Source organism: Nothobranchius furzeri, chromosome 4 (assembly GCF_043380555.1).
Source record: "Nothobranchius furzeri strain GRZ-AD chromosome 4, NfurGRZ-RIMD1, whole genome shotgun sequence".
Taxonomy (NCBI): Eukaryota; Metazoa; Chordata; class Actinopteri; order Cyprinodontiformes; family Nothobranchiidae; genus Nothobranchius; species Nothobranchius furzeri.
Window position 1 is genome coordinate 74374103 of NC_091744.1, and position 17678 is coordinate 74391780.

At 42.3% G+C, this 17678-nt stretch overlaps 3 protein-coding genes across 12 annotated transcripts in view; 1 reads left to right on the forward strand and 2 right to left on the reverse strand.

Moving 5' to 3' along the window:
- Positions 1-17678, reverse strand: part of furinb (furin (paired basic amino acid cleaving enzyme) b) — a 168334-nt gene that overhangs the window by 84474 nt on the left and 66182 nt on the right. The window lies entirely within an intron of this gene.
- accs (1-aminocyclopropane-1-carboxylate synthase homolog (Arabidopsis)(non-functional)) overlaps positions 1-17678 on the forward strand; it is a 160752-nt gene that overhangs the window by 62453 nt on the left and 80621 nt on the right. The gene's annotated exons all lie outside the window — the stretch shown is intronic.
- On the reverse strand, positions 4173-9208 carry LOC139069668 (spectrin alpha chain, non-erythrocytic 1-like). 8 transcript variants are annotated; one of them, XM_070550431.1, is made up of 10 exons: positions 8541-9208; positions 7218-7340; positions 6930-7064; positions 6741-6845; positions 6552-6656; positions 6444-6476; positions 5720-6371; positions 5464-5511; positions 5260-5351; positions 4173-5179 (listed from the first exon to the last, which is right to left on the reverse strand). In XM_070550431.1, the coding sequence occupies exons 9-10, from the start codon at positions 5295-5297 to the stop codon at positions 4747-4749; spliced, it is 471 nt and encodes a 156-aa protein (XP_070406532.1). In that variant the 5' UTR covers positions 5298-5351; positions 5464-5511; positions 5720-6371; positions 6444-6476; positions 6552-6656; positions 6741-6845; positions 6930-7064; positions 7218-7340; positions 8541-9208; the 3' UTR covers positions 4173-4746. The 8 variants fall into 8 exon arrangements, with proteins under 8 accessions (XP_070406532.1, XP_070406530.1, XP_070406531.1 ...); XM_070550429.1 differs by lacking the exon at positions 5720-6371 and having other exon boundaries at positions 4173-4774; positions 4869-5179; positions 8541-9203; XM_070550430.1 differs by having other exon boundaries at positions 5260-5511.

A 17678-nucleotide genomic window follows, 5' to 3' on the forward strand; every position in this document is an offset into this window, starting at 1 on the left:
TGTTGCAGCGAAACTGAAGAAGCCTCTGACTGAAGACACTCTTCCGTTGCCGGACAGTCTTGTGAAGAGAATGCTCAGGGTTGTCCATAATTTTCTTGATTCTCTGGAGAGTACTTATTTGCATTATCTCCTCCAGTGGTTCCACAGTCATCCCCAGAACAGAACCAGCCTTTTTTATTAGGCTGTTGAGCCTTTTCAGGTCCCTGCTTCTGATGCTGCTACCCCAACAGACGATGGCTGAAGAGATTACACTCTCAACAACAGACTTGTAGAAGATCTGCAGCATCTTGCTACAGACATTGAAGGACCTAAGCGTCCTCAAGAAGTGCAGTCTGCTGTGTCCCTTCTTGTAAACGGCTTCGCTGTTCTTTCTCCATGCAGTCCAGTCTGTTGTCCAGGTGAACTCCAAGGTATTTGTATTCAGGATCGAGAACACCTCTGGCCACTTTCTAAAGAGATTTAAAACAAAACCGAGTCCTGAATTTTTGTGTTTCCACTGAGCACAGAGGTACAAATTAGATTAGACAATCTGAGTCTGAAATACATGTCTACCTCCCAATAGTCCTTGCTGGAGTGTTGCTGCTGCAGGTGAGACAGCTCTACAAAGCCCCCAAACTAAAATCTGGTTTCACTTATGGTAATCCAAAATGTACTGACATTAACATAAAGGGTTGAAATAAATTAATTCATATCTTAAAGAGAAACTAAAAAGAACCAACTGAAGATTAAGATTCTACACGTTATTTATGCAGAAAGATTAAGAACTACAACCGGCATAGACTACAAATCACCTTATATTAAAATGATAATGTGTAGTTTCTACAGTTAATCTCTTGAAATATCCAATGAAATGTTGTTTAAAATGAATGAAATGATGCCGTTTTTGAAAAATATTGGCGGCTTTGTAACACATAACCATAAAATTCGGGTCTAAAATATGTGGGAGCAGGTCTAGTCTCTAGGCATCAAGGTCAAGTTTATTTATATAGCACATTTACAGTCACGCAGGCAACCCCAAAGTGCTGAACAAGGATACAAATTAAATAAATAAATAAAAAATAAACACAATCAAGAACACATTGCGGTAAAAATCAGGGTTAAAATTTTGTAAAAACAATTAATTAATTTAATGCTAAAAGAGTATAAGATAAAAACGTAAGTCAAATAAAAACAGAAGTTAATCACTTAAGTCAACCTGCATTAAAGAGACAATGTGTAGTTTTTACCATTAATTTCTGGAAACATCCATCAAAATGTTGTTGAAAATGAATGAAATGAAGCCCAGTTGTTGAAAAATATTGGCGGTTTCATGACATTTAACCATAAAAATCAGGTCTAAAATACATGGGAGTGGGTCTAAATCTCTGGCCGATACCATATTAGATGCCATGTTTCCTTCTACAGGAGCCCATGAGGACAAAAAGCATTTACTAATTTGTAACAAACGGTTACAAAATTTTCGTCATTCTTGAATGTTGTTGTTTTACACATTTACCTCTTCACTTGTTGCCAGTGATGAAAGGGAGTCTGATGTGCGTGTCATGTTTTTAATTGTTTGGAAAATAAATTCTTACATTTATAAACCTGACTCTTTCCTTGAATCAAGACAAAGTGTTCCACAATCGCTGAATAAACAAAGAATCCTAGAATCTTCTGATTAAACATCCAAAGACCAAGCAGGAGGATATTCTATATTTATATTGAGAATCACAGCTTATTGGTCATAAGCAGAGGTAATATATTAAGCTCTTAAAGCACTCTAGGTGAAAAAGGGAAGGATTTGGTTTGCTTTAAGCTATGAGGCTGATTCTTATCAAAAAGCATCAGACGCTATCTGTGTGTCTACTTCACCCTTTCTTGGAGACCCTCTTCGTGGATCCAAAGGTCAGGGAGGTCGGATGACCTCTGGCACTGAGGGTCGTAGAGTAACTGCAGCACCGACTCTTCAGTCCAGAGATGTCTCGGGTCACAACAGAAGAATGGAACCATTGCATCTAGACAGACTCTTAAGGAGTCGGAACAATATAAGCTTTGTTCTGCAGGAACCGTTTGCTGTGTCAGCGGTACGCAGCTTTTGGCAGGGTTTTGGCAACTTGCCAAAAATGCTCAGGGTTAAAGAGGTGTCGCTGCGGACGGCCGTTCCGAAGCGCTCTCTACAACTGAATGTTGAATCGTGGACAGCTGGAATGCGACTACTGAATCACCACAGTGATTCCGTTTTAATATTCTCATATTAGGATTTACTTGGCCAATCGGAGCGTGCCATGTTAAGGGATATTACCATAGACTGTACATACTGGACAAACGGATTCCATTGGCTTCAATAACACGTTTGTTGTCTATAATGGGAGGTGGCCACCACCGCCATTTTGACCGTGTCACAGGTTCCGTCCAGCCCAGACAATTCCATAAAAGGGAAGAGAGGAGGCACTGAGGGTGTGGCTGTAAGGCTGGGCTCGAGTGACGACACCCAGGCGAACTAGCTACGAGCTAACCTGAAGCTAACCCTGGCTAACCCAAAGCTAAAGCGGAGGTGGGAGCCGAGCTAACGGATGTAGCCACCTAGCTTCAACCCAACCGGAGCTAACTGGAACACCCATCGACCTGAACCTCACACGGAGTTTCGGTGGAGGTTTTCTGCGCCTGTTCGTGAGAAGTACCTGTATTAAAAAAGTTTTAAATCGGTAAGTATATAATTTATTTCCGTAATGAATACATTTTGCTTTGAGCAAGTTTTCAGTACAGTTTTTTTCGGCGCTATCACTCCTGAGTCGCACCAGCCATTAAATGTATCATGAAGAAGAGAAAATATATTTAAGTCGTATTTTGGGGGGACATTTTATTATCTTTCTTACAAAATCTGAGACCAAACGTTTCACATTGCAACACAAGCACCGGTAACCATAACAGAATGAACAACAGCCAGCAGAGGAGAGGATGGCGGTGTTTCAAACCCTCCCGGCCGGCGAGGAGAGCTCATTCCTGGGCTGGAGCCGGCCCTCAGCACCCCGCCACAGGCTCTAACAGATGCTGGCGGTGTTTGAAACCCTCCCAGCGGGACAGGGGAACTCATTCTTGTGTGGGTCGGAGTCGGCCCGCAGCAGCGCGGTGTAGCCTACATATTTTGTTATATAAGTCGCTCTGGAGTATAAGTAGCAGGACCAGCCAGAATATGTAAAAAAGTGCGAGTTATAGTCCGGAAAATATGGCAGTTATTAGTATTCGAGCTAAATTAGCAGCGTAAATACATTTCATATATTTCCAAAATGTAATACTTGTTTGTATCTTGTACAGCCAACTAGTCTTTATTCTGGACTCAGTACAATTTACCAAAAGTAAAGAGACATTCTACAGATGAAGTAAGCACAAGATAACTTACTGGAAGACACGGGATTATCATGAGAACCAGAACAAGAGAGCCTGATAACAGTCGTGAAAATAACAGTTAAAAAGTATGTATGTATAATAGAAATAAAAATATATTAGAATTAGTGTAATTCACTGTGATCCAAACAATAAATCAGCCATAGCTGATTAGTAAATATGACATGAGGTCTTGGAGTTTTTAATTTTCATTTTTTTCTTAGATCTGTTTAAATGTCACCATGGCAGCCTGTGTGTCTCCAACATCAGCTACACAACGCAGCAAGTGTAAGTTCCACATACCTGTCTCACCACTTCATGTATGGTTTTGTACTTTAAACAATTATGACAAACCTGTTATTTTTTCTCCATAGCCATTTGGATCATTGGAGACAGCTATGTGAGGCGGGGTGCCCAGAGAGCTGCAGAGACAACCTTGGCCTCCCTGACGTCTGTGTCTCCTGGTTCGGTTGGGGCGGACCATCGACATACATACATGTGCCGACACTTTGCGCCCTGTTTTATAAAATGTAGTGTTAAAAATAAATGTTTTTGCTCAATTACTGGAATTTCTTTGGTTAAGACAAAAGTGAGGAATAATCATTTACAAGTTATTTGTACAACAGGCCCATTTTAAATCCCAACAGTTTCTTAGCAGACAATAGAAATGTGTTCTTTACTAACTTTACTTGGTTTAAAAATCTTACTAAAATAGTGCCGTATTGCAAAACCCAATCATACTTGTTATGTAAACATTAGCTTTGTAGATATTTTTTACAGATATATATTTGTGTGCAACAAATCCAAACTTAAATAATTTGTCATTCTTTATTGAAAAACAACAAAATACAGTTATACAGAAGTGTGGGAAAATGATAATGTGAAAGTATTGCTATTTAAATGTAATCCTATTTATCTTTAAAAAGAAAAACTCTAAAAATGTCCTGTACAGCATCATGACAGAAGAATGGTGGTCTGTCTGTCAGAATGTGCTGAACAGATTTGCTCTTTGAAGAGGAGTGTCATGTTTGGAGGAAGGTACTTAACCCAAGACATGCAGAATACAACACTGACCAAAAACTGATGGAAAAAATGATTTATTTATAAGGAGGAACTTAAGGTGCACAGATAAGTCCGTGGTTGGAACTGCAACAACAGCTCAGCGTCTGGAGGAGGGAGAACACAGGTGAGCTTAGGTTCTGGTTTCAAAATCCATTGTAGGCAGGCAGAGGTGTTCAGCAGACTTCCTGTGGTGGGTGTAGGGAGCAGAGGTGGAGAGAAGCGGGGCGTCCTGGTGGATGGGGCACTGGGTGAGATGAGAGGTGGGTTATGGAGGCTGGTGATAAGGTCCGTGTGTTGAATATCCAAATCCTGGAGTAGAGGTCAGTATCCAATTAGGTCGACAGGAATCCTGAAGAATGGTAAATCCAATATAAGAGCAAAAACACTACGAAATAACATTAATCCTAGGAACACTAGAGGTAACACGAGTGGCTGGTTACTACCAAAACTGAGGCAATCTTCTGGCGTCAAATTGTGTCCTCCATCCACCTTAAATAGGAAAGCACCCCGCTGATTGCTGATCAAGAACGGCTGGGGTGGAGTCACCAGAACCATGAAGAACGTGTCTCCAGAGACAACCCGGGTCCTGGTACCAATCAGGAAGCGGACCTTATCACCCAGAGCTGCCAGGTCACGCTCAAAGCCTTCATGTTCACGCTGCAGAGCCTGAACGCTGGCCAGGTCGTGGCCGTAGTTGTCTGTGTTCAGGGCCTGGTTCTTCTCCTCGATCCACTCTTTGGTCTCATCAGCGTCTCTGAGAAGACATCAGAACTCCGTCTGAGTGTGGGTCCAAACTCTACTGACCCGTAAGCGGCGCATAAGTGTGCGGGGTACCTGTGGAAGCGCTGCACCTCATGGGCGCTGCCCAGCATGTTGCTCCGGTCTTCAGCCAGCTGTTGCAGCGAGCGCCAGCAGTTGTTCAGCTCCTGGAGAGAAACCAAACCCAGTGAGATGAAGGTGGACGCCAGCGGGCTGGACGCCGGACAAGGAAACCTGGAGACGGATCGCTCAGACAGGAAGGGAAGAGCTTCCTCTTACCTTGATGGAATTAAAGTTAGCCGTCGTCTGAACGCCCAACCGTACGGTCTGAGGTCAAAGGTCACAGGAAACACACACCAGTCAGCAGTCATACAGATGCATAAAGATAACTGTAGCCATGGCAACCAGCTGACATGTCCCCACTTTCACCAGCACCTGGTGCCTGCCGGGTCACCTGAATTCCTGTGTGATGTCAGCACGGTCGGCCGTGACTGCGGCCATCAGAGGTGACCTCTGATCAGCTGAATGAACTCACCTTCCAGGGTGACGCCGTGTTACCCCGGGTTTCCACGGGAGCCGTCAGCAGCACGTTACTGCAGCAGCACGTCTTGCTCGCGTAAGCTGCTGCTTGGCCCTTCCCACGAGACGCGAAGCAGCAGGGGAGCAGCTGTCACCGACCGAGCACGAAGTCACACGAGTGACTTCGTCAGTAAACACAACAACAAGCAGGAGAAAACTACAACATGGTTTGTGTTTTATGTTCTGTCCGTTTTATAATCGCCAATACGGACCTGAAAAACAAAGGAGACCGCTAGCTAGGTGATAACTTCTCACGGGGCCGCACAGTTAGTAACTGTTTTTAAAAGTAAAGCAACCGGAAGGCAGTACGTTCTTTATTCTGAAAATCTCGGTAGCTTCTCTCAATTTCCGCGTCCGATTTCCTGTCTTTCCTTCCCCAAAAATGTCGAACTTGACCCGTTTCAGAGGCGTTGCGCGTAGAAAATAGAACCGGCGCGTAAAGGCCGCGACATGCTGCTCCTGAGACGCGGCCGACTCGCGCTGCTGACGGCTCCGGTGGAAAAGGTTCTGTTGACCACAGCGGTTCCTATCAGCAGCTATGACGTGCTGCTGCAGTAACGTGCTGCTGACGGCTCCCGTGGAAAGCCGGGGTTAGAGTCGGCTTCATCCTGTAAACAAACAAATGAGTGGTAACAAAAACACCACGTCTGGTTCTGGTGGAGGCGGAGGACAACACGCACCTTTCCAGGAGCAGAACCCAGATGTTCTTGTTGCTACAAACAGAGACGAGCAGAGTTAACAAACTAGGAAGTGAGAGGGACCAGCTGCTGCAGACAGGTGACGCTCACCTGAGCCTGAACCATAGGAGCCTCCTCAGCCATCAGACCTTCTGACTCCAGTTCAGATGCCACCTTGTTGATGTCCCTCAGGCGGGACTCGTTGGCCTTCAGGTCCTGCAGGACAAAAGCACCTGCTGATTATCACCTGAGCTGATCTGACAGCTGCTGCTGGAAGACGGAGAGGAGGAAAAGTCCGACCTTCTGGAAGTCGTCAAACTTCTTCTGCAAGACCTCGACCTGCTCCAGGTCCGACCCGTTTCTCCATCCTCATTCAGCTAAAGACGCAAGTTCAAGTAAAACAACCTAAAGTCACACAAACACAAAGCAGGTGTGGAGATGTTCGCTCTGAGCTGGAGGTCGTTCCTCGGCTGTGAAGGGCACACGAACCTTGTTGGTGCTGTTGAGCAGCGTGAGGATGTCGCCCTTCTTCATGGTGACCTCTCGAGGACTCTTCTCCTGGTAGTCGTACAGAGCCAGAACCAGCTCCTTCCCGGTCTCATCGTCAGTTGGAGCCACTTGTTGCTGTCGGGTTAACAGGTCTGGTGTTAGAACGTGGTGGATAAGAATGTTCTGACGGGCCGAGGGTTCTGAACCAGCGAAGTGACCTGGACCCAAACAAAGTGAGCCAGAACCTGCAGACACCTCAGAAACATGTCAGGACCAGACCTGCTCTACCTTCCTCCATTATGGTCTCTCCTTTCTGGGTGACAGCCTTGATGCGAGGTTCATGACCTGTGATCTCAGCCTGCAGAGCCTGGTGCTTCTTCAGCAGGTTCTGGACACCAATCAGGTCCTTCCCTGAGGACACATGTTAGAGTTCAGCATTATGCAGTAGACAGACCAGTTTAACCCAGGGGTTTCTTTCTTCTACAATCTGCTCTTTAACTGTATTATTTCCTGCTATTTCAGCTGTTAACTTTATTTTTTCTCTAAGTGTTTTTCTCCCCAGAAGAAGCTACAACGATGTTCTGCTGAGCTGTGGTGGCCTCATGGAGGGGGCCATCATCTAGCACACTGCTGCTAACCACTTAATCATTCTCCCTCTCCTGATAATAACATTTTACTTTCTTTGATGTTGGATGTACTACTACTAGTTTACCCGTTTAATTATAGATTCACTAGGATAAATACAATAAAATTTATCTCTCGCCAAATAGAATATTTACTAAGAAATCACAATGTAACGTGTGTGTGTGTGTGTGTGTGTAAAAGCCATGTGTAGTGTTTATTTATAAAGCATATGTTGTTGGATTTTATCCAGAATCGAGACTTTGAAAATATATAGTTTAATTACAGTTTGATTTATTTGACATCTGTATAATGTTTATTATTTTGTTTTTTCCCCCTAAATACCTAACGTTTTAGTTAACATGAATATTAGTCATTCATCCCAATACATGAAGTTACACATTTTAAATTTTAATAGGGGAAGACTGCAGGAGGGAGCGGTAAAATCATAGACTGTACATACTTGCTACCCGCCGGCTGTGATCACAAGCAACAACATATTAGTTCCCGCTGCTTCTTCGGTAAACAGCGCAAACAAAAACAAAGAAACTTGGGATCTTGTCGGCGTGGCGGTGGGATTTAAGGGAAACGCTGTATGCCCTATAGACTTCTCACCGAGCTGCAGTATTTCTCCGGTCAGATCTGTCTCTGAGAGCTCCACGAGCGGTCAGCCCGCGCAGCAGCTAGGCGCAGCAAGTAGGCGCCGGATCGGTCAGGCTGCCCGGCCTGACCGCTGGGGATTACCGGGTGGAAGAATGGACACAGAAGTCTCCCTCTTAGCGCTCCGGCATATTTCAATCCATTTTGATCTTTTACCATATTACCCATCTAAATATGCCCTATTAATTATTTTACCGTATTTTACATTTAAATTTCATGGTTAAACAGTACATGCTACATGTTAAACTGATAGTCACCTAGCTACTTCGGTAAACTCAGCTAGTTTAAAGGCAGCAGTGACATAAAATACGAATATAGATTTTAACTTACCGAAAAAAATGAAGTGGAGACTCCTTGGACGCTCTATTAGTGCAATTAATACCACTGCAAGTCATTTTGTCCAACAATTGCACCAATAATATCCAAAACAGAATTCACAAGCACAGAGACTCAAAATCCCGAAACAGCTTCCAGGAGGGGCCGAGGCTGTACTGAGGCCTTTCCACGGAGCTAGCTCTGTGGTCACGTGGGTCTGAGGCGGCGGTCACGTGTGTGGGATGCTCATTAATTATACAGAATTTTAGGCTTTCAATACACTTAAACAGAAGAGTGAGAAAAAAATTCACCCCCCTCAGAGTTGTCATGAGTATAAACTAGATAATTTAGACAAAAAACATGTTTTGGTACCAGGCTGTAAACATGTTTATTTCTGCTGTGAAATCGGCATTTTTAACATGGGAGTCAATGAGGATTTGCTCGCTTCTGGCACCAGCCCCCAGCAGATGAGGGTGGAACTGCAATTTTTCTTACTTCCGGGATGGGACCATTTTTAGAGCGGCATTGTGGGGGCTTGGATATTACCAAGAAAACCTCAGACATCACGCCTTCTTGACCGGATGCTCTGATCTTGGGTAAAGAAATATCTATGTGTCATGAGTTTAACTTAACTTTAATTTGTCCTTGTGTCTGAGTGTGGGTGACGATTGCCTTGTCATATCAACCATTATTGATTACAATATATATATATATATATATATATATATATATATATATATATATATATATATATACATACATATATATACATACATATATTAGGGCTGCACGATATTAGGAAAACCTGCGATATTCGATGACAGTGCTTAATATTGCGATATCGATATTACTCACGATAAATGAACAAATACTAAAGTATGCAGTGTTGATGTCGTCTGGCGTGTGACGTCTGCTCTGGGTTCAAAGCAAACAAAAACGAATGCATGAATTCCATTACAACATAACATTTTCATTGTAAAAATATGCAGCTGCACCTGCTACTGTATTAGCAGCAAAACAGCAAACTGCATGCATGCAGTTCCTCAGTGACTTTAAAACATCACCTCCACCATAAAACTTTTTCTGATGCTACAAATACAGAAAAACATCCCTTACCAGGGTTTTTGAATAAATAAAAAAATCTGAAAATAAGTTTTAATGTTAAATAATAGTTAACATCACTTAAATGCAACAGCAAATTCTCTCATTGCTACTGAACATTTTCTCCACTAATGTGGTTATGATATAAGGCTGTTGCTGTAATTGGGAAGTGAGCTGTCCTGGGCCAAACTAGGAGAATATTAAGATTTTCTGAGGGAAAGAGAAAAACAATTTTCTACCTTTCAGAAGACGAACTGGCAAAAAAAACTACAAGGAAAATATGTGAAAACGTTTGTTTTTAACCCCAAATTGAACAAGTTTACCTAGATCTTAAAAAGCAGCTCAGATGATGAAACTGCAACTGATTCTGATAACAAGCTAACAAACTGAACTAGCTCCTCTTAAGATAACCGGCTAGCAGAGCTTCTGACTGACAGTTTAAGTGCAGCAGCAAATCAACTATCCTGATTAACAAGGTTATAAAAGCTCATAAATGAAAAATCACTTTGATGTGTGGGGGAACTTTTCCAGGCCCTCTTTAGCAGCTCAGGGTGGGACTGGGAGGAGAGTGCTGTAGCCTTTTAGCTGGAAGCTAACCGGAGCCAGAAACCTCAGCACAAAGTGCGTTCGTTAATCTGAGCCAGCATGACGAACAAGGGAAGCGAGCGGCAGCGGAAAGCGGGGGCGGAGCGGAGATGGTGGAATTTTGGGGATACAGTCTGTGCTGGAGCGGGTGAACCAGGCGGCGGCACAGCGGCCCAAAGTAAGCGCAGCCCGGGAAGCTCCGCTCGGCAGCACCGTCTCCGACGCTCCGGTGTCGGCGCACGGAGGAAGTGGTGGTGCCAAAAACAAGAGCGGTTATGTAAGGCTGGCAAACATCTCAACCTTCGGACAGAGACAGCCGAGCAGAGCGAGGCAGCTCGTAGGGGGCGGGCGTATTATGTGAACGGACCCATCTGATTGGCCGCATATCAGAAGGGCTACATTTGATTGGTCAAATAATACTGTCGCGTAAAAAACAGAGCTGGTTTACAAAAAGTTGATGTATGACACGGATGGAAATGTTTGAACCAAACATTTATCGCAGTTTTTGACGTGCTTTGCGATGGGCCTATCGCACGTCCTGTTATCGCGATGACGATAATTTTTCGATATGTTGTGCAGCCCTAATATATATATATATATATATGTATATATATATATATATATATATATGTGTGTGTGTGTGTGTAATGTAATAATTCATTTCATACTTTCAGTAATTCAAGCACAGATCAAGCATCCTTATTGATTTAAGCACAGATTAACAAAACTTTATGATTATCCATATCACATTTGTTGATTTCATTTACTCCTGCGGTGTTATCAAGAAATGCTTTGTTTGGGAACACAGGCTGACAACGTGTTCCTCCTGAAATGTCAACAAGGTTGCAGTATCCTTCTGGGCTTTTAGGGAGATAGAGTGTAAAATCCACCTAAGAAGATGGGATCAGGTCTGCAGATGACCGGTGGCATAAAGGTCAAACTGTAGGTTAAAAATGACCATTTCTGGATATTACATCATTTTGCTAAAGACTGCACTCCCCAGGGCTTTTTGACCCTGATGGACATCCGTTGGTAAGGTCTTACTCCAACACAAAAATACTGCTTGATTTAGGTATCTACTGCCCCTTATCTCCATGAAAAACACACACTGTCACTTTAAAAGCCAGATCAAACAAGTATGTTTTAAGTAATGCTTTGAAATGCTCTGTTTTGTGTGGTTCTTAGATTCACAGGAAGGCAGTTCCACAGCCTAGGACCAGCCACAGAGAAAGCCCTGTCTCCCCGAGTTTTAAAATGTGTTTTTGGAACAATTAAGAAAGACTGCAAGGTATACCTCATGTTTCTGACGGGAGTGTAGATGGACAATAACTCGCTGATGTATGGTGGAGCCAAGACATGAAGAGATTTAAAAATAAAGGGGAGTACTTTGAAATTAACCCTGTAGTACACAGGGATCCAATGAAGAGACGCCAAAACTGGGGTTATATGGTCACGCTTTGTGGTGCCATTAAGTAAACGTGCCACTGCATTTTGAACCAGCTGGAGTCTATTTAAAGACGATTGATCCATCATTGCCATATTAGACGTGATATTTCCTTTTACGTGAGCCTGTGAGGACAAAATGCATTTACTGATTTATAACAAGTGATTACAAAACTTTTACCATTCATAAACATTGGTGTTTTACACATTTACCGCTTAGCTTGTTGCCACTGATGAATAGGTGTCTTATGTGCTTGTCATTTTGCTTGAGGTTGGACGTTTTGACGAAGTACTCATTTGAAAATTGCGCTCCCAGTTATTTTTGACCCTAATGGCCATCTATTGGTAAGGTCTTACTCAAACACAAAAACACTGCTTGCCTGCAATGATTTAGGTATGTACTACTATCTCCAGGGAAAGTACACAATATCACCTTAAACTAGGGGTCTCCATTTGCAAGAATCTGTCGATACATTAAACATCACAATACAGGAGAGATGATGCAATAAAAGCCAGACAATATTAGCGGTTGTCAGAACTTAAAACAGCAATTCGGAGTTTTCCTCCTTTCAGGATTTATGTACAATTTTTAGAAATCCGTTAGTGATTGTCTTACCATATACTGTGACATAATGTAGGCAATACATCATTATTTTTGATAAGCTCCTCCCCCATTCTGTAGTGCCCCATGGAGTTTGAACTGAGCACCATTCAGCATTAGCCAAAAGCATTTGACAGCCACTTACGTACAGATGTCAATCACAGAGCAAGTGAGAACGTATCTAGACAGATGCAGAGTTGGCAACATTTCTCATGGGCAAGTCTTAAAAATAAAAATATATAAATAAACAATAACACAAGAATAATAATTGTACAACCATGTGTTTTAGATTTGCTTGCTGGCTAGAGGGTCACGTTCACGAATGAGAGGCATTTAATTCGGCCGAAAATGCGGAAGTTATGAGAATGTATCAAGGGGTGATACATTTGTCAGCCACTAGTTAGTGCCATCAGATAAAAATACCAGGATTGAAGCTTTAATTGGAAAACTCGGAACAGACGCCTCCAAGGCACATTCAGTGTTATCGCAAGTTCTAGTTGTTCCATCAGAAAGAAGGTGGTAAAAACTGCTGCTACCTAGCTGTCAGTGTTGCACAAAAAATACAACAAATTCTCAAGAAAAAAAAAGATAAAATGCTTTTAACTATCAAAATACTGTGATATTTCAGTGTATCAATATTTTCATACATTTAGCATGCTGTGGCTGACTCCCTTTGGACCTTCAGGTCTCTCTAGTCTGTCTTCACCTGACTGCAGCAGACAGACTGGTGTATTGGATGTAGCCTGGCCTGCCAGACTCTGTTTAATTATGCACAGAGAACGAGTCTGGGAACTCTCCTATTCAAATAGCCTCAGTGTGTGAGAATTCTAACCGAGCCAATCAGCGCTGAGTATTGTACATCACACACCATAACGCCGAGTTTATCATAAACATGGTGACTGAAGTGGTTTGCTGCGGCTCTTTCCTTTGTTCTAAACGATTTGAACATGTCTTTAAAACCACAACAAGTAAAAGTGCTAAAAGCCTTTCTTCTACAGAAAGATGTTTGCGCTGACGCTACAGTGTTGCGGACGTCAAACACAGCGACGCTCAGTTTCTCATAAACAACAAAGACAGCGGCGAAGTTCGCTGTGACTCTTTCCTCTGTTCTAAATGACTCAAATGTCTTTAAAACCACAAGTAGAAGTGCATTTCTTCTAAAAAAATAAAAGATGTTTGCGCTGTTGCCAGACCATCGACATATAAATACTGGACAATTCATTTCCATAGGCTCCAATGACAAGTTTTTGGCCATCACCGCCATTTTGACCATGCCACAGGTTCCATCAAGCCCAGACAATTCCACAAGAGGGAAGAAAGGTGGAGCTGAGGGTGGGGCTGTAAGGCTGGGATCAACTGACTTCACTCGGTCGAACTAGCTACAAGCTAACCTGAAGCTAACCCAGAGCTAATGCGGAGGTGGGAGCTAAGCTAACGGAGGAAGCAACCTAGGTACAACTGGAGTTAGCTGTGCACAACACCAGAGCTTCTGAGTCAGAGATATGCCGGGCTGACCGCTGGATAAAACCGGGTGGAACACAGAGGTCTCCCAGAGCTCCACAAGCCGGCAGCTGCACAGCAGCCCGCGCAGCAGCCAGAAGCCGCGATCAGACAGATGCACCGGGCTGCGGGGAGGGGAGAAACGGGTGGAAAACATCGGTCTCCCAAGAGCTCCACAAGCCGATAGTCGGAACCCAGCTCCACCAACATGTTATATTTCAACCCATTTTCTAAAGTGCAGCATTATGTTAAATGCACTGGGTTTTACCCTATCACATTTAAATTTCATGGTTAAACAGTACATGCTAAAATCTAAGCTCAGCTCGACAGTGACCTAAAATACATAAATATAATTTTACTTACCGAAAAAAATGAAGTGGAGACTCCTTAGATGCTCTATTAGTGCAATCAATGCCACAGCAAGTCATTTTGTCCAACAATTGCACAAATAATATCCTAAAAAGAATACACACACACAGAGACTCAAAATCCCGGAGCAGTTTCCAAGCCAGACCGAGGCTCTACTGAGGCCTTTCCATGGAGCTAGCTCTGTGGTCACGTGGGTCTGATGCTCATTAATTATACAGAATTTTAGGCTTTTAATACACTTAAACAGAAGAGTGAGAAAAAAATTCACCCCCCTCAGAGTTGTCATGGTTGTAAACTAGATCATTTAAACAAAAAACATGTTTTGGTACCAGGCTGTAAACATGTTTATTTCTGCTGTGAAATTGGTATTTTTAACATGGGAGTCAATGAGGATTTGCTCGCTTCTGACACCAGCCCCCAGCGGATGAGGGTGGAACTGCAATTTTTGGTACTTCCGGGATGGCCTCAATTCTTGAGCCGCATTGTGGGGGCTTGTGCCAGATGCTATTTTTTTTACTACAATTAGAAAACTACAGCGTTGTGCGGTACAGTCGGGATTTCCATCTTTTTTCTGATTGGTCAATTTTGAGCTGCCTAGTCCCGCCCCTCAAGTGCCTCTCTGCCTGTGAGTTAACAGACTCATTCTCTGTGCAGAATTAAACAGAGGACGAGTCTGGCAGGCCAGGCTAAATTGGATGGTCCTGATGTGTGGGAACAGGTTGATGAAGCTTTGGTAATGCCTTTGACAGAGTTAAGGTGAGACTATAAAGTAGGACAGAAAAGCTGTGGGTGTGAAGTTTGTGTGTCCGGGTGCAGATGAGGACACACCATTTTATTTTTTTACATCCCTGACCACCCAACCTAAACACTGTTCAGTCAGAATTAGCTCTCCAGCTTTTTCCTGCACACCTCCTCACAGTCTGTCTGATTTTTAGCTCCCTTTGCACGTTTCAATAATTCTCAGTTTATTTCCTGAAGGCTCTCATTTTCTTGTTCAGCAGCTTATTTTGGGTCACCGGTGACCAAGAGATTTTCTGTCCTGGTAGAGATGTTCTGCACTGAAGCTGTTGTGGTTTGTCACTTACCCAGTAGTGGCATTAAAATAAAGTCCTTCAGGCTAAAACGCAGCATAGCAGACTTTATTTTTAAACATTTGTTCAGAGCCTCAATCTCTGAACATCCTTGGTTACTGCTGAACAAAAACACGTAGGTGTATGTTTGACGTAGCAAATGACGACTTTCTTTTCTTAATATGAGTGAGACAGATGAGACTAAGCCTATTATTTTATTTGCATTACATAAATCAAACATTTTTTTTGTGGTTTGAACTTAAAAGTTCTGATAATGTCACATGCACAAGGAAATGACCCAAAATAAGCCTATTTTATCTGTCATGTACTCTGCTATTTATAATGCAGCTTATTATGCTGTTCCTTCAAAAAAGTGTATTGGGTAAGATCCTGCATTTGTTTTTACGGAAGTAGGCATATTTTTGAATTTGAATAGTTGAAATGCTAGTTGTTACCATTCACTTATATTGTTTATGCTAAGCTAAAGCTAACGGAACACTACCAGAGTAGGAGAATGACTGGGCTGGTTACAAAATGCATTTTCTCCACATATCTAACTCTGGAGAAAATAGCAACAGACTACATTTCACTTAGGAGTGGAATATTCCTTTAAAGCTTTACACCATTTATGCGTGAGCTGAGATCAAAAAGTCACATTTGAAGATAAGTGTGGTCATAAAATGTGATTTCATATATCATAGACAGCCAAATGGTCTCAACATCAGCACTACAGCTGGTGTGACTGCAGTGCAAGATAGTGTCCAGTATTTTTATGTCTAAGCAGGCAGTAAATTCCTCCTTTTGCTCAGCAACAAACAGTTGAGCCATACAGCTAAAATGGAGAAAATACAGTGTGATAAAATAAAACAAACAAACAACACAAACCAACTCCCTTTAATAAACTCAGAGGGAAATTAGTTTGTTTCATGATTCATCATAATAATCTAAAATAAAACAGATACACAAACTAGGAAAAACAATAACAGCAACCACACCGAATCAAGTATGATCACAATGGATGATTCCTGAATGTCACTTTTCTGAATGTTACTACTTTGGAGTAAAATAATCAATAGCAATATTTTGTTGCTTTCATATATTTTTTATTTTATTTACGACAAATGTTTACCATTATTTTATTATCATACCACAAAAAGGACCACGTATTGTTATATTAAATACACACCTGAATAATCTGGCTGTATTTTAGAAATAATAATACGTTTATATTCGATAGTGTAAAAAAATGACACGACTAATACTAGCCTCACTTCTATAGCAGGGAAATGCCTCAGTCTTTGTTCCACAGGGATTTTAGGCTCAATAAATCTATGCAAATGTAAGCTCCCAACATGAAAATGGATTTATAGCTTACTTAGCAAACTTATGAGTTACTTTAGTGAGTAATGCATGAAAAATGTGATAAGGTGATTACAGTAATTTACTTAGAATCCATCCCCTGAGAAGCAAACCTTTGAGAGGATGATGAAAGGCATGAAAAGAAACCCTAAATGCCACCCTCACTCCAACAAAAGTAAACCCCTTGTCTTATGGCGAGTTTTCAAAAATGCATCTGAGAACTCACATGCAGGTGTGGCAAAAATTTGCATTTAGAATGGAAAAATATTCAAGTGTGTTCAGCTTTTTGGTTGCGAGCTCCTGCACTGCCGCGAGAAGAAATCAAACATAAAAAGCATTATTTATGAAGTGCGATGTGTCTAAACAGAGATCATCTCATGTGAATGTCAAGTATTCCAAGCTCTTAAATTCCAACAAGTTTGAACTTACAAGAGTGAACGCTTGTGTGACGCAGACGGACGGGGGAGTTTACACGTTGGCTGAACTTGAGTGTAACTGACATTAAGATTGCTTATCAAAAGCATTCTGTCAGTCTGAGAGCTATGTGAAGCATCAGAGGCATCAACCAGTTGCACAGCCCACTCACCACATCAGCGTTTTTCATTTGGACCGTTATTTCTCTGTCAGTCCGTCCTTTTTTTCCCTCTACCTTCCTCGCTGTGTTGGGCAGAGAAAGTTAAAAGACACTGTTTACTGCAAGATGTTCCACAGAGGTCACACTTTTTACAGTCTTTGGACATCCTGCTAGGGATTGTAAGCTCTCTGACATCATTAGTCAATGTAGGTTTTTAAGACTTCAAGGTGACTGGAAGCAATGTCATGGTTTGTCTGCCACATCCCAGATTCTGCTCCATGTCACGGTGCCTGTTCTGGCCTCCAGCCACATTTCAATATGGTGGCTGTCAATATTGGCCAGAGGAGATTGGCCTCAGATCAGTGGTGCTGAAAAGAGAAATTTAGCAAGCTTTCATGAGGCTTTGACCTAATGTGGTTTTACATCTCTAATTTTGGGATTACAAGCATCCAGGCACATCTACTAAGTGATGTGACATATAAAAAAAACAAAAAAGGACATCTTCCAAATAACAATAAAGGGGAACTAGGCAGTTTTGGCTTGCTTTTAGC